Consider the following 15,807-nt stretch of genomic DNA (forward strand, 5'->3'; position numbering starts at 1 on the left):
CTTCTCCCTCTGCCTGTGTCTCTGCCTCTCTCTGTGTGTCTCTCATGAATAAATAAATAGAATCTTTAAAATAAATAAAGTAAGTAAGTAAGTAAATGCTCTGTTTTCAATGCAGGCCTATTCGCTCTAAGAGAGGGAGGCATGGTCTGGAGTCAGTGGCAGGCCGAGGGCATTGAGGAGATCAGGCTGGCCAGGGGACCGTGGAATGGGGACACCATTCCTTCAAATCTCCCGAAGGGTGTCATGCGGCAGGGGGTTCATGCCAACTGGGGTTCAGTGTGAGGATGGGTCTGTGGGTGAGGCTGCCAGGAGAGGTAATGAGCTCTCTGTCACAGGGGTGGCCAGGCAGTGGCACAGAGGAGACCTTGCCTAGAAGGAAGGCCAAAGGCCAGATTCACAGGGCACCCCCCGCCCCCAATCAGGCAGCCAGTGGATGAGGATTTGGTGCCTCTTCTGGCACTAGGCACCTGGGTATCTGCCCAGAGCTGGGCTCACAGGGCTGAGTGGGGAGGGAAGGAGACACAGCACTGCCCTGGAGTACAGCCTCAGGAGCTAGAGAAGTTTGCATGTAGAACCCCTCCGCCACTACCTCTCCCCCTTCTCCTTATGAGGAAACTGAGGCCAGGAAGTAGAATGGCGTCTCCACTGTCACCTGTGAGAGTCAGGAGCGGAGCAGGGCTCCCAGGCTAAAGTGCTCTGTGCCGACACGTCAGATGAAAGGTCTCTTGGCTGGAGAGACACCCGGGAGAGGGGGCCAGGGCACCTCACTCACCTTCTTTGTGCCTGGCTCCTCATCCTGTAAATGATGGAAACAATACCCACCTCAAGCAGGTCGAGAGGCCTCCAGGACATCCAGGAAGGGCTTTGTGGGGTCTAGAGTTACAGACATGAATGCAAAGCAGGGAGTTGGTCCCCGAGGCCCCAACTCCAAGTGAACCCTCCAGAAACCCCATGGGAACCTTCCCTGCCCTTCAAGATCTTGCCATGTGGTGGGCCCGGCTGCCTCTGCACTTCCAGCCGGCCCTGTGGGAAGCATCCCAGAGCCAAGGGGCGGTGTCGGCTCTGCTTGGTTTGGGTCGAGCCGGCCTCCCTCTGGGCCAGATCCGCAGAGCCCAGCACAGCCCCCCGATGTCAGGTGTGGGTTGGCAGGACAGGTGCCAGGCTGGGGGGGTGCTGGTGTGAGGGAAGGGACAGGAACCCCAGAGCTGGGCTGTCCAGAGCTGGGAGGGCCTGTTGCATAGCTGTGTAGACTCAGGGGTGTGGAATGAGGCTGCAGAGGGAGACCCGGAGGGGCCTCAGTGATTGCCCTGCTGTGTTTTCCAGGCCTGAGCTGCTCACCGAGGGAGTCAAAGAGCCCATCACGGACAGCCAAGGTACCCCGCGCAGGGTCATGGGCTAAGGCACCGGCCAGATGGGTGGGGGTCCCCGGTCTGTGCCACCATCCCCCATCCTTCCTCTCTCCTGGTCCCGCCTCCCCTGGTGCCCCCACCACCCTCCCTGTCGGGTTCCCCCCCAAAGATACCACCTCTGTGCCTGGGTCCCAGGAGCTGACTGCTCACCCTGGCTTCTCTCCCCCCCTCCCCGCCCCCAGAGAGGGATTCCAGGGACCCCCTTGTGGACGAGAGCCTGAAGAGACAGGGTTTTCAAGGTAAGGTTGCAGCTCAGGATGGAATCAGCTGTCCCAGTGCCATGATCTGACGTGGCTTGGGTTTGGAGGGCCAGGCTGGGTGGGAGGGGCTGACCTCCCCACGTCAGGGCCTGGGGGACTGGGTGAGGCTGGCTGGCAGGTGGGGCAGGAAGAGAAGTCTCCATCAGGGTGTAGAGGGGATGGCAGGGCGCAGGGCAGGGGCCGGCCTGCTGTCCATCTGACCCACTCCCTACCAGGCAGTTAGCTGTCTAAATGTGGAAGCCCAAGGAGGCCAAGTTCCCAAGGGCCAGGGGGTTCTGTGGAGGAGAATCAAGAAGGACTGAGAGGCAGTGAGCAGGGAGGAAGATGGATGGAAGGTAGGAGAAGCTTGCACCAATGCAGGCGGGGTGGCAGGCAGGAGAAACAGAAGCAGGGTGTCCGTGTGCATGTGAGGACTGCTCAGGGGTGTGGCCATGTGTCTCCGAGGCCGGTGTTCCCCAGGTGGCCCCTGGCTGATCCCTGTGGCTCTGAGGGGACAGACCAGCGAGACCAGTGACAGGAAGGGCCTGCCCAGGGAGTGGGGCGTCCAGAGGTAGGACCCAGATCCTGGAGGGGCAGCTGCTCCCTGCCCTGTCTCCCTGCCTCCTGGGCAGCAGAACCACCAGCTGTGACGAGGGACCCTGATGGCTCTCAGCCCACTCACAGCTCCTCATACCCAGCCTCACAGCAGAGGGGGTCCTCACCACACCCCCACCACCCAGTCACCCAGAGGTCCACTCCCTTCCTCCCTCCCCATTCTCTCCCCAGGCAGTGCCAGGCTACAGCCTCTTGAGGTCAGCGGCCCATCTGGGGCCCCCATAGCATAGGCTGACCCATGGAGTCCTTAGCTGATACCCCCAGCAAAGGGGAGTGACCCAGTGTCCTTCCCACCGCCCCCCCCCCCCCCAAAGGCCCTGCCCCTAGCCCACCAGGGCACCAGAACCTGCTGCCTCTCATGGGGCCTCTTACCTTTCAGGCTTATTTACTGGTTTGGTGGTTTTCAAATGTCAACAATTAACTTAATTTCCCACTCATGGCTGTTGTCACAACCGCGTGCGTCCTTCCGGAAAAACACATCTCTGTCTAGATGTTCCTTCTGAAGGACTCTGAGGGGCCCACTCGGAGGATCTGATAATTGCCAGAGAAGGAGTTCCCCATAATTAGAAAATCATATTCCTTAAAAGTCCCCAAGTGCCTTTTAATTTAACGGCCCAAATCCATAATTGTTTTTCACTTCGCAGAAAATTATGATACTAGACTCTCGCGCATCGACATCGCCAACACGCTGAGAGAGCAAGTCCAGGATCTGTTCAATAAGAAATACGGTGAGCCCTGGGGCACCCAGGCGGGAGCAACCCGGCGCCCTGGGAAGAGAGGCAGGAGCTTCCCACCTAGAGCCGTGGTCATTTCTGGGAAAACCATTCATTCATTCACGGACATTGCTTGAGCACCTACTATGTACCAGACACTGGGGGTAGAGCAGTGGAGGAAACAGAGCCCCTGCCCTCTCGGGCCCTGTAAACCAATGAGGTAAGACAGGTATTCAGGAACTACACATGGAATCTACTAACAGCGAGGACCTATTCCATGATTTTGCAGGAAAAGAGCAAGCTGCTCGAGAGAGGATAATTTGGATACTTACCTTGGACTGGGAACCAGGGAGGCCTCTCTTAAGGAGAGAACTGAAGGGTGGGTAAGGAGTTAATGTGGCAGCATGTGAAGGCAGGGCAGTCCAGCTGCGGTAATAGCACGTGCAAAGGCCCTGCTGTTTGTCCTTGGAAGGGACAGGAAGCTGAAGTAGGGGAGTCAGGCTGGAGCGGAGGGGGCCCGTAGAGGCTCCCAATCCAGTTACTATGGCCACAGACCAGATCACCCCAGATTGAGCAGCCTAAAATCATGGTGGCTATTATTCTTTCTCATGGGATCAATAAGTCCAGAGTCTGGGAGCAGCTCTGGGTGGCTCTCCTCTGGAGTCTGGCCTGAGGTTGTAGGCAGAAGGTGGCCAAGGCTGGAGGCACCTTGCCAGCATCTTCACTTCCGGTGTTTGCCAGCTGGGCCGGGGGAGCAGCTGGTGCTGGAGTAGCCAGGCCCCTGGGGCTTCTCTCCACGTCTCTGTGCTTTGTCTCCACGGGGACCCTCCGACGTAGCGACCCCAAGGTGGCTGGATTGTGAACCAGTCTCAGAGGCTATGCATAGTCACCTCCACCACATGCTGTTGGTCGAGGTCATTAGAGTCCCACCCAGGTTCAAGGGGTGGGGACAAAGGCCCCAGTTCTCTGTGAGGGAGTGTCGACGTGTTGCTAAGAGGAACATGTGGGATGGGAGAAATATTGGTGCAGCTGTCACTGGACAGTATAATCGGCCACAGCTCATAGCGTGGAAAGTCCAGCAGCCTTCAGGATCCACTGGTTCCAGCAGGTCAGAAGTATCCTTGGTGTCTCTCTACCATGTTGGCATCAATCTCAGGCTGGCTTCCCACTTGCTGGCAGAAGGCCACAGCCGGTCGAGACATCCCACCTACATCGTGGGGAAGGAGAAAGAGAGCTGGTTGCTCCACGGGCTTTCTCCAGAGAGTGAAGGATTTCTTTCCTAGAATTCCCTGAGCCTTCCCCTTGTTTCTCACTGGTCCCCCCTGAGTCACATGTCCATTCCTCACCCAGTCACTGTGACAGGAGGGTTTTGGGGGGTAGAGCACGTGAGCCTGGAGACAGGTGGACACCCAAACTGTCAGCCAGAGAGAAGGGGCGGCGCCCTCACCAAGGAGGGGAAACCTCAGGAGGAGATGATGGGTTCCATCTTGGAAGTGTTGAGTTTGAGGGCTGAGTGGAGATGACCCATAGGCAAGTGGAGATCTGGTCTGCTGTTCAGAAGTGTCTGGATTGGATGTAAACCTTAGGCCATGAGGGTAGAGGAGCAAGAAAGATTATCCAGACCAAAGTCCAAGAAGCCCTGGTGTTTAGAGGTCAGGTCCAGAGGCAGCAGAGTGACCTGAAAGGAGGGAAACTGGGAAAATGGGGCCATGGACATCAAGAAGAGGGCTTCAGGGAGGGCAGCATGGTCATCAGTGCCAGACTTTGTTGAGAGAAGTGCAAGTGTTCCTGGATTTAGCACCATGGAGACTGTAGTGCTCCCTCGCACCAGTGGATTGTGGGTATAAATTTTCCTGTGTGTCCAATTAGTTTTTCATTTCAAAAAGGATCGCCTAGGGACCCCTGGGTGGCTCAGCAGTTGAGTGTCTGCCTTCGGCTCAGGTCGTGATCCTGGAGTCCTGGATCGAGTCCCACATCGGGCTCCCTGCATGGAGCCTGCTTCTCCCTCTGCCCATGTCTCTGCCTCTCTCTCTGTGTCTTTCATGAATAAATAAATAAAGTCTTAAAAAAAAAAAGGATCTCCTAGCAATTGCATGTAAACTAGTTAGCAGCAAAATCAGGGTAAAGAATTAAAAAGGGGGCACATAGGGATGCCTGGGCGGCTCAGTGGTTGAGCGTCTACCTTCAGCTCAGGGTGTGATCCCAGTCTGGAATTGAGTCCCACATCGGGCTCCCCGCAGGGAGCCTGCTTCTCCCTCTGCCTGTGTCTCTGCCTCTCTCTATGTGTGTCTCTCATGAATAAATAAATTAATTAAAATAATAAATTATAAAAACAAAGGGCAGCTGGGTGGCTCAGTTGGTGAAGCATCTGCCTTCGGCTCAGGTCATGGTCCTGGGATCAAGCCTGTCCTCAGGCTCTCTGCTCAATGGGGAATCTGCTTCTCTTTCTCCCTCTACCCCCTCCCCTGCTCATGCACACAGTCTCTCTCTCTCTCTCTTTCAAATAAATAAGTAAAATGTTTAAAAAAAAATTTTTTTAAACAGGCTGACAATCCATCCAGACAGAGTAGGCTCAGGGAGACAAGATAGGGAATGGCTGTGGATGGCTACAGGATTTTTTTCCTGGAGTGACGAATATGTCCTGGAACTAGCTAGTGGTGATAATTTCACCACCTCACATGTATACTCCAAACCCTTGGATTGTGAACCTTAAAATGGCCAGCTGTATGGTTTGGAAATTCTCTCAATGAAAAAAAAAAAAAAAAAAACACAAAACTGGGCTGGAATGATGGCACCAAGACAGGCCTAATAGGAAGCCCTCGAGATTCTGTACTTGATGGATGCAGATGACAGATCGGGCTCTGAGTTTCCTGGGAGCCAGAACAAAAAGGGAAATGAGTCCAGCTATACCATTCCCAGTGTCCCTGAGATAAAAATTAGTTTACTGCACAGAGAAGGTTCTGCTGTTGTTCTTTGCACTGAGACGTGCAGAGATTTCTGCATTGTGTCTTCATAAAGGGACATCCTGCGATGCAGGGGATGATGCTCTATGAGCCCTTTGGAGGGATCCCAGTGAACGCCTTCCCTCTGTCCAGGAGGGACCCCAAACGCAGTCTGCCCTCAGACCAGGCAGGTCCTGAACCAGGGTGAGGCAGAGCCTGGGGTCGGGGGACTTCTGGGGGGCCAGACGTTGTAGGGAAGGGCCAGCCATGCCCACAGGTCCCATCTTCCAGGTGGGCCTGCAGATTCTCAGCCTGTGAGGCTGAGGAACCTGAGCTGCCCTCTCCCCGTGGCTGAAGCCATACGTGCTCAGCCCATTCCTCAGTCCCCCCAGACACTCTGGACCCCTACATGACCCACTCACTAACTCCTGGTCCCCACTGATTGTGCCTTTCTACCGGGCTACACACCAGCCCCCTTAGACCGCCACGTGCATGCCCTCCCATCACATTTGCGCCCCTGTGCCCACACAGCAGCACTGTTCTGGCTCCTGATGACAACTCCTCTGTCTGTTCTCAACAGGAGAAGCCCTGGGCATCAAATACCCAGTCCAAGTCCCCTACAAGCGGATCAAGAGTAACCCCGGCTCAGTGATCATTGAGGGGCTCCCCCCAGGAATCCCGTTTCGGAAGCCCTGCACCTTTGGCTCCCAGAACCTGGAGAGGATCCTCGCAGTGGCTGACAAGATCAAGTTCACAGTCACCAGGTACTCAGGGGAAGGGCGAGGAGGCCAGGCTAGCATGGGGGCTAGGGGGGGGCTCTTGGCCTTGCCTTTGACCTTGCCCTGCCCTGTTCTGCCCTCCTGACTGGTGCCATCCTGGGTCTCCAAGGTGGGCGTGGGGGAGGAGGTTGCAGAAGGGTGACTACAGGCCAGCCAGGGTGCAAGGAACCCCACCTCCACCACCACCACAACAGGCGTGGCCTTCCTGTCACCTCCTGCCCACCTGCAGCACCCACTCACTGCTCTCCCAGCCCCGGGGAGAGGTAGTCAGCCCACTGGAGGGGAGGACACTGAGACAGGTGATTTGTCCGGGGTCACACAGAGCCAGCCTGGTCAGAGCTGGCAGGAGGCCCTGGCCACCCTCCCACACAGCAGCACTGCCACATTGTCATGGTGTCAGCCCCAGTAGTGAGTCCCCGGGCAGCTTATTAAAACACCAGTCTGATGCAGCAGGTGTGGGGTAGCCCCAGACATTCCTGGAGAGCTCCCAGGTCCCCACCCCGCCCCCGCCCTGATACTCCCATCTCTGTTTCTCTTCCAGGCCTTTTCAAGGACTCATCCCAAAGCCTGGTAAGAGGCACTGGCTGCGGGGGGGCCGCATGGCGTGGGAGGCCGGCTGCCGTGCTGGGGGCCAGAGGCTGGAGCCCAGCTTACTGTGGGATGCCAGGCCCTGCCCTTCTGTCTCCCATCTCCTCTGGGCACCAGCCCCAGGTCGGAGGAGGAAGGCCACACTGGAACCTGCGGCAGAGGAAGGGGGTAGCAGAGGGTGGCAGGGGGGTGGGTGTGACTCATGTGCTCCAACCCCGCCAGGGTTCAGGAGGGAGGGAGGGGCCAGACCAGGTCAGTGCCCTCCACGCCTGCTGAAGGGGCCTGGCTGACCTGAGTGCATGGATGAGGTTGGAGACAGGTGGTTCCTAATCACAGAGGGAGGGGCTTCCGCATAAAACTCAGTGGTAAGATGCTGGTAAGTGCTTCCGCCTTTCAAAGCGGCCACCCCCTCCATCTCCTCCATGGGCTGTGTCCTGGCCTCCCAAACCCCGGATAAGGGGGGCACCTGGCTGGCTCAGTTGGTGGAGCACACAACTCTTGATTTTGGAGTCGTGAGTTTGAGCCCCACGTTGGGCATAGAGATTACTACAAGAAAACAAAAAGTGAGAAAAGACCGAAAACCCAGGATCCCTGGGTGGCGCAGCGGTTTGGCGCCTGCCTTTGGCCCAGGGTGCGATCCTGGAGACCCGGGATTGAATCCCACATCGGGTTCCCGTGCATGGAGCCTGCTTCTCCCTCTGCCTGTGTCTCTGCCCCTCTCTCTCTCACTGTGTGCCTATCATAAAAAAAAAAAAAAAAAAAGACCAAAAAACCCTGAGTGAGCAGAGACAGTCTGTGTCCCTGCAGGGTGATGTGCCTACGTCGTGAGCACTCTGGGCTGGCCAGGATCCCCAGGGCTGAGGCTGCAGATGCCGAGTTGCTGACCGCAGGTCCTGTGTATGGAGAGATGGGAAGCCTTGCGGCCCATCCCCAGCCCCAGCCCCACCCCGGGAGACCCTGCAGCTGGCCCAGGCCCTTGGGGAGGCTTTGCTGATGTGCTGAGAATGGGGGGATATCTGGAACCTAGAGAGCCCTGTGGAACAGGAATCCAATGTCATGGTCACAGTGATGCCCCCCCACTCCCACCCCAATGCACACTGACCCCTGCACCCCAGAGCTTCCAGTCCCTGGGCCCAGGCCTGACTTGGTGGGCTTCTGGGGAAGGGGCAAGAGGCCATCAAACTGCAAGAGGGCAGGACTTACTGAGGGGCATAGAGATGGGGCCACTGCTGTTGTGCTGAGGGACCCCAAAGAGGAGGAGTGAGACTGGGGGCTCCCTTCTTTCCAGCCATGGGAGCCAGGAAACACCTTTCCTGGTGTCACCCGTGGCCCCTGACCCATGCCTGCCTTGGGACAGGATGCCCAGCCCTCTGTGGACTTGCTCCGGGACCATGGTGGGCAGCCTGTGGCAGGGGCCCCAATCTGCCAGGCCCCGGGGCTGATTGCTGAGCGCCCTCGACTCATCTCCCAGCCCAAAGGGGGTTTGTGCCTGTGTCGGGGTCAGTGTTGGGCAGCAGAAAAGGAAGCACAGACCCAGCAGTGGGAAGAATGGCCAGCCTCCCTCTGCTGAGGGACAGCAGAATGGCAGTAAGGCAGTCAGTGCTCCCAGCCCCTGCTTCCAGAAGGAAGGGTCTTCGTGGGGGCCTGAACCAGTAGCTGCTCGGGCAGGGCAGGGGCAATGCACAGGGGCAGCGCTTTGACTGTGACCTTTTCCTGTGTGCTTTGATGGAGGAGGAGACTGAGGCACAGGGAATATCAGTGACTTTGCCCGGATGCCCCACCTGTAGTGAAGGAACTGTTGGCACCAAAGCCTGGCTCCCTGCAGGGAGGCCCAATGATCCAGGTGCGATGTCATTCCGAGCCGCCGGCCGGGTGGTGGAATGTCGGGCTTTGGGGATGAACACAGCGGGGCAGAGGGGCAGCCAGCAACCTTCACACTGACCACGGAGCTTCCGGGCCCTTCCACTAACAAGGGCTTGCCCTCCGGCTAAGGGAGCTGGTGGTCCATTTGCTGTTAGAGCAACTTCTTGAAGCCTCTTGGCCAGTCTGCCTTCCCCTCGGCCTTTGCTTTGGCTCCTCTGTGTGCAGAGAGCTCTGGGAAATGCTTTCTTGGCCTACGTGGTGTGGAAGAGGGTGGCAGGCTGCCTGGAAGAGGAGATGGGAAAGTAGGCCTGGCCCAGCCCTCAGGGTGCATCTGCCAATGCCTTTCCAGGCATTGGCACTCCAGTCTGGGTGGCACCCTGGAGGGGCCGGGACAGACGGGGTGGCCAGCCAGCTCTGTGCTTACTCATGCCACTTGTCCTGCTAGACTGGGAAGGCGTCCAGGCTCACAGGGGCCTCTGAGAGCTCACCGGAGGTCATAGCCTGTCCCCAAACCCTCCGTCAGATAATCGCAAAAGCCTGGCACAGGCCAGCTCCCGGGGAACCGGAGCAGGAGCTCAGGTCTCTGGGGGAGGCAGGACATTAGCAGGTGCCATAGTCTGGAAGAAGGTGGGCTGAACCAGATGCAGGTGCCCTGGGCATGTGGAGGGGTGACAGAAAATCTGATTTGTGTTGTGGGTCGGGGACAGCACGTGGGCCATGGGAAAGCACAGGCTGGTGTTCAGACAGACCCAGGTTCAAATCCCTGCACCCTCTTTTACTAGCCTTGTGACCCTGGGCTCATAATTTCACACCCCCAAGCCTCTAATTGCTCATCTGTATGATGGAGAAAGGCATACCTGCCTCCTTAGGTGATTGGACTTGGATAAAGGTGGGCAGTGACAGGCGGCTGTGGAGGAGCTTCATTGTGATGCTTAAGTGAGACATTTGTAAGTCCTTCAGCCCTGGACCCGCTGTGATAGGAAGTGCTCAGCCATTGGAGGTGACGGTTGTTATTCCTGGGGCTTAGGAACGCTTCCTGGAGGAGGTGGCATTGAGCAGAGCCTTGGAGATGAGCAGAACAACGTGCAGTGCTGACCTAGGGCCCAGCCTGAGTGAAGGCACAGAGGGCCTGTCAGGGGATGTGACAGAGGGGCTGTCAGGGGATGTGGCTGGGCACAGGTAGGGGGTGAAACCAGCATGGCCAGGAGGGTGTGGTGTGGCGTGGCAAAGACACAGGCCTTATCCTGGGCACAGCAGGGCCTTCAAGATACTTTCCTGTTTCTTTTGTCCTCTTCCAAAAGTACGGAATGAAAACTCAGAAGCACAGGATTTGTAAAACTAAACCAGATTCCTACCAAAAACCCTCATTGCACAGTGGGAGAATCTGAGTCCATGTTCATCCTCTTTTCCCTGAACTCATGTGCAGGTTCCGGAAAGATTCATAGTGCCAGGGAGATAGGGACAGGGGAGGGCCTACCAAGTTCTTGAATGTTGGTACCTATAAGACATCCCTGGACAACTGTCCATGCAGATGGTTGTTGCTCCCCATTGAGGCTTTCCCAGGGCCTGGAACCTTCTATGAAACCCACCTGTGCAGCTACTTGCATACAGCAGAGGGTTTGAGCAAGAGCAGACCAGAGAGGGCACGGCCAGTAGGCGGTACAAGGATGGGAGGGCGGATCAGGGGTGCGCTGGGGAGGTGCAGGGGCGTGAGGTTTGCCGGGGCGGGGGGGGGGGGGGGGGGGGCATCCCTGGGAGGGGAAGCCTGTGAAGGATGGCTCTCAGATTTTCTAGGTCATTTATTAAAGCCTCCCAGAGAAGCCTTTCCTAACAGAACCATCCTGAGAAAGTGAATTCTAAAGGAAATGATACTTTGAAGATCAATGGGTCGTTAAACCTGGGGCTTTCCCAGTGCTTCCTGGAATGTGTGCTGGGCGGAGTGGGGCGAGGGTATGTCAGCTCCTGGGCCAGCTTTGTTCTGGGTCAAAAGAGATGAGCCCAGGGACCTTTAGTAATGTCCCAGCTGGGTACATCACATCTGCCCTGGGGCCTCAATTCTCCCCCTGGTGTCTAGTAGCCCTTTCTGCTCCTGCTGAGTGTTGGCCAGGTGCCTGGCTTATAAGATGGGCTTGGGCCAAATCTGAAACCGTGGGTGGGACTTTGGATCTCAGGTCAGGAGAGTTGTGGGCCAGGGGCTTGATCGATCCCTAGGGGTTGGGGATGCTGGCTGGAGGGGGTCTGATGGGGGGGAGCCCAGTGCTGCAGATGGATGGCAGGGCCAGGCCCTCCACTGGTACCGGGCTGAGCTCCAGCCCTGCCCGCAGTGGCCCAAGTGACCAAGGCCTGACCTCAGGAGCCCTAGCATGTGGGCCCAGGAAAGGTGCACACCCTTGGAGCTGTTTGCCTCCTCACTGGGCGGCTCCTCACCTAGCACACACCTGCCTGCAGGGGCATTGCATTAAAGCAGGGAGGCCAGGCCCAGCGTGGAGCAGGGAGGCAGTTGCCTGGGGACTGCACAGGAGTCCCTGCCCACCTAGCCCCAGGCACCCAGCTCTCGGGCACAGATGTGCATCAGGGGCCACAGGCCATGGGTCCCCACAGAGCACAGTGGTAGTATTTGCTGTGGAGGGGGATCTGGGTGAGCCTGGCACCAAGTCAAGGCATTCTCCCAAAACCCAGAAGGGCTCATGGCCATCAACACCCAGGACAGCAGAGGAGGGTGTTCAAGGTAATGCTGAGAAGAAGCAGGGGCAGTGCAGGAAGGAGAAGCCCTCGTAACACCACAGAACATTCTAGTAGGTAATAAAAACCTGAAGGGAAACACAGATATGCGCCCGTGGTGGAAATTTGGAAAAGACAGAACTCTAAGTGCCCAGATGGCTTTTCACTTTTCATTTTTATGATGATACATTTCTTCCAGATTTTCCCCCAAGCTTTTTAATTTTACATCTCACTGTTCTATAAATTAATGTACATACACACTGAAAACATAAGCATTCCCCGATGTTTTTAAAACTCTTTATGATATTCCTTCATCAGTCTGCTTCATAGTTATGGAACTGTCCTGTCCCCCAGGGGTGGACATTGGACACCACCTCACACTGTGGACACCTAACCTAACATCTACGTCATGCTTATGATCTGCCAGTTACAAAGCCTTCCCAGAGCAGCACATGGGATCCTCCCCAATAATCAATCTTAAAGGAAGAACCTGAGTTTCAGAGAGGTTAAGAAACTTGATCAAGGTCACACAGCATGTGCCCTTGCTTCCGGATCTTTCTTCCACAACAGGCAGCACTTTGCTGCTGCCTTCTGGCTGCCAGAATCTATAACAATGACCCTGCCTCTCCCTCCTTAGGCGCAAAATTAATCCATTGAGTTTATTCATTTGTGCAACAAAAATCTATTGAAGGGGCATCTGGCTAGCTCAGTCAGAAGAGCATACAGCTCTTGACCTTGGGGTTGTGAGTTCAAGCCCCACGTTGGGTGTAGAGATTACTTTTAAAAATTATATATACATATATTTATATATATGTATGTATGTATAGTGCCTACTTTATCCCAAGCAGAATCTAGGAATACAAAATAGACAAAAAATTTCTACCCTTGTGGAGCTTATTTTCTAACGGGGAAGCTAAGAAGGACAAAGCAATGTATTCAATAGTGAGAAGCAACATGGAGACATACAACACAGGACTGTCAAAAAGACAATTTTAAATAGGCCAGCAGGAGTTGAGGCCTGAAAGAAATAAGGGTATCAGCCATGTAGAAATCTCCACCGGGGGAAAAAAAAAAGAAAAGAAATCTCAGTCGAAGCATCCAGGGGAGGAGTTAGTGCAAAGGCCCTGAGGCCCTGGACATATTTTGAAAGTATACAGCTATCAGGATTGCTGATGGTGGAGAGTATGGGATGTGAGCAAAAGATTTTGTCCTGAGCAGCTGGAGGGCGAGAAGGGTCCGGATCTGAGTGTCAGGCAAATTAGACATCAAAGTGACCAGGTCAAACCAGATCAATAAACTATAAATCAGAGTGTCCTGCTGGAGACGTACAGGTGGGAGCCATTCCACATGTAATGTGTTTGAGTCATGAAACTGGATCACCGTGGGGATGAGTGTCGACAGTTGGAAGGGGTCCAAGAGAGCCCTGGGCCCTCCCGCATTTAGATGTTGGAGATAGGGCAGTCCCGGTGGCGTAGCGGTTTAGCGCCGCCTGCAGCCCAGGGTGTGATCCTGGAGACCCGGGGTTGTGTCCCGCATCAGGCTCCTTGCATGGAGCCTGCTTCTCCCTCTGCCTGTGTCTCTGCCTCTGTGTGTGTGTGTGTGTGTGTGTGTGTGTGTGTGTGTGTGTGTTTCTCATGAATAAATAAAATCCTAAAAAAAATAAAAATAAAAAAAATTTAGATATTGGAGATAGGAGGAGAGACAGGCGGGTGGCCATGGACAGGCCAAGTGAGAAACTTGGAGGGACCACTGAACCACGGACTGCATTCAAGGTCAAGTATGGGAGACCTGAGACTGGACCATGGGGGTTGAGTGTCCCCCAGAGGTCATGGGCAGTGTGGTTAAGAGCAGTTCTGGGGAGGCGACCTGAGTGGAGTAGCAAGCTTCAGAGGGAATGAGAGCAGAGAAATGGGTCGCAGCAGGGACAGATGGCCCTTGAGGGGCAGGAGAGAGATGGGGCGGGTCTATCAGCTGAAATGGGATCAGGAGCGGGTTTTAGAGGTAAGAATAGCCACAGCATGAGTTTAGAGAAATGAGTCAGGGGGAGGGAGGCAAGAAGAGGGACACTCCCTCCCCTCCCCACCCCCCAAAACAGGATGGATGGAAGAGGGGAGCTGAGAACTGTCGGCAGGCGATCGCCTGCCGACTCTTCCTAGGGGGACAGGGACGTGATGGGGCAGGGGCGGTGGGTCCCAGTAGGGGTGAGAGACTGGTGGTGTCAGGTCCCAGAGGCAAGGGTTAGAAAGATGGGAAGGGACAGTCCTGTTCCATCCTATGGGCCACCTTAGAAGATGGTCGCCACTGTAGGTGACACAGCAGGTCGAGGCACAGAGGGCCGGGGGCTTGGAAAACGTGTGTGCGCAGGTGGATTGGTCCCCAGGAAATGCAACGGGAGCCTTGAGGGTGTCCTGAGCACCAGACCCTAAGGTCAGTGCCACCTGCAGGCATAGAACAGCCCTTCTGCCCCCTGGAGACCCAGTTCCCTGCCAGGCCACCCGAATGTGAGACCAGGGGAAGGCAGGCATTCCACAAGAGCGGGTAGCTGTGAAATGACTGTGCCCCGCTTCTGCTGAGCACCGCCCACACATGCCAGGCCCCGTGGAGCCCTCCACAAGCCTGTCGGGTAGACGCCGCCGTTGACATCCCCGTGTCGCGGCTGAGCACACTGAAGCTGCAGGAGGCGGCCTGGCTTAGGACGGGGCCTGGGACACCCCCAGGTCTGTGCTCTTCTGGGCAGCGGGGGAGGAGGGTAGCGAAAGAATGAGGCCAGGATTAGAAAAGGCAGAGACCACAACTTTGCTGGTGACTCAAGTTTTATCTTGTAGCATTGGAGGCTTTTTTTTTTTTTCAGTCAACAAAATGATAGGATCAGGTTTGCATTGTCTTAAAATTACCATGGTAACCACGCCTCCACCCACCACTGGGTGGATTGGAAAAGCAACACTGGGGCGCGTAAGCCAGGGAGGGGTGAGGAGGCTGACCCCAAGCCGGAGGTGGGTGGTGCTGGGATGTAGAGGTGGCAGCAGTGTGGGAGGGAAGCCGGGCGGAAAGTTCTGGAAGGATCACGGTGGTACCCATGCTGCAGGCAGGGTCTCCGGGCCCGTGGACCTCCAGGGGCCAGGGAGCCTTGGTGGGACCTGACTGGTGCTGCTTTAGCGCAGGGTGGTGAGGGGGCTGGCCACGGTCCCTGTGAGGGTGGCCGCTGCCACCACCACTCAGACCAGCGCATGGTCAGTGGACAGGGCCTGCGAAGGACCAGAGAGAGGCGGAGCCCCAGGGAAAGGAGATGGAGGGATTTGCTGGTAAGAAGATCTGAGAGCAAGGCCTTTCTGGGAAAGGAAATAACTTTCTAGAACTATTCTCAAATAGCAGTAGCAAAAGAAAGGCTAGTGAGGTCCCTGTCCCTGGGGGCATCTGAGTTGATACTGAGTAGCCACTTCCCACCGGGGCCGCTGGGTTTCCCAGCAGGAGCCACTGTGGCTTGACTGTCACCTGCCTGGAGACCGGAGCCCTGGCCATCTAGAAGCGGGAAGGGCTGGGAGGGGGGTCCTCACCCACCACATCACTTCCCAGTGCCGCCCAGCTCCCTCCTGGGCAAGCGCAGGTGTCCCCCACCCTGCCGGCCGAGGGGACCCTCCGCTAAGAAGCCAGGAAGCGGCCCCCCCACCCCAGAGCAGGGGCTCCGGGTCCCGGAGACCGAGCAGAGCTGCCGACTTCCTGTGTGACTCCAGCAAGTCAGGTTTGCCTGCCTGGGCCTCGGTTTAGCTCCCACTGAAGTGGGAAGGTCCCAGCGGGGGGCGCCCCGGGGCGCAGGGCAGGGCAGCGGGGAGCACGGGTGGGCCAGAGGCCGGCCAGGCGGAGCGTGGAGGGCCTGGAAGGCCTGGCTTTGCAGCGTGTTCTGGACTCTGCAGACCCGGCCTTGGCAAGCTCTTCCGCTG

At 56.5% G+C, this 15,807-nt stretch overlaps 1 protein-coding gene across 6 annotated transcripts in view; it reads left to right on the forward strand.

Moving 5' to 3' along the window:
• GTF2IRD1 (GTF2I repeat domain containing 1) overlaps positions 1 to 15,807 on the forward strand; it is a 112,773-nt gene that overhangs the window by 74,885 nt on the left and 22,081 nt on the right. For 5 of the 6 annotated variants that reach the window (XM_055339255.1, XM_055339253.1, XM_055339254.1 and 2 more), the window contains exons 18-22: positions 1,324 to 1,373; positions 1,592 to 1,648; positions 2,908 to 2,991; positions 6,499 to 6,682; positions 7,239 to 7,267. In XM_055339255.1, coding sequence (XP_055195230.1) covers positions 1,324 to 1,373; positions 1,592 to 1,648; positions 2,908 to 2,991; positions 6,499 to 6,682; positions 7,239 to 7,267 — 404 coding nt within the window. The remainder of the gene's footprint in view (positions 1 to 1,323; positions 1,374 to 1,591; positions 1,649 to 2,907; positions 2,992 to 6,498; positions 6,683 to 7,238; positions 7,268 to 15,807) is intronic. The other variant, XM_055339252.1, reaches the window with a different exon arrangement.

The sequence above is a fragment of the Nyctereutes procyonoides genome, unplaced genomic scaffold, assembly GCF_905146905.1.
Source record: "Nyctereutes procyonoides isolate TBG_1078 unplaced genomic scaffold, NYPRO_anot_genome, whole genome shotgun sequence".
Classification (NCBI taxonomy): Eukaryota; Metazoa; Chordata; class Mammalia; order Carnivora; family Canidae; genus Nyctereutes; species Nyctereutes procyonoides.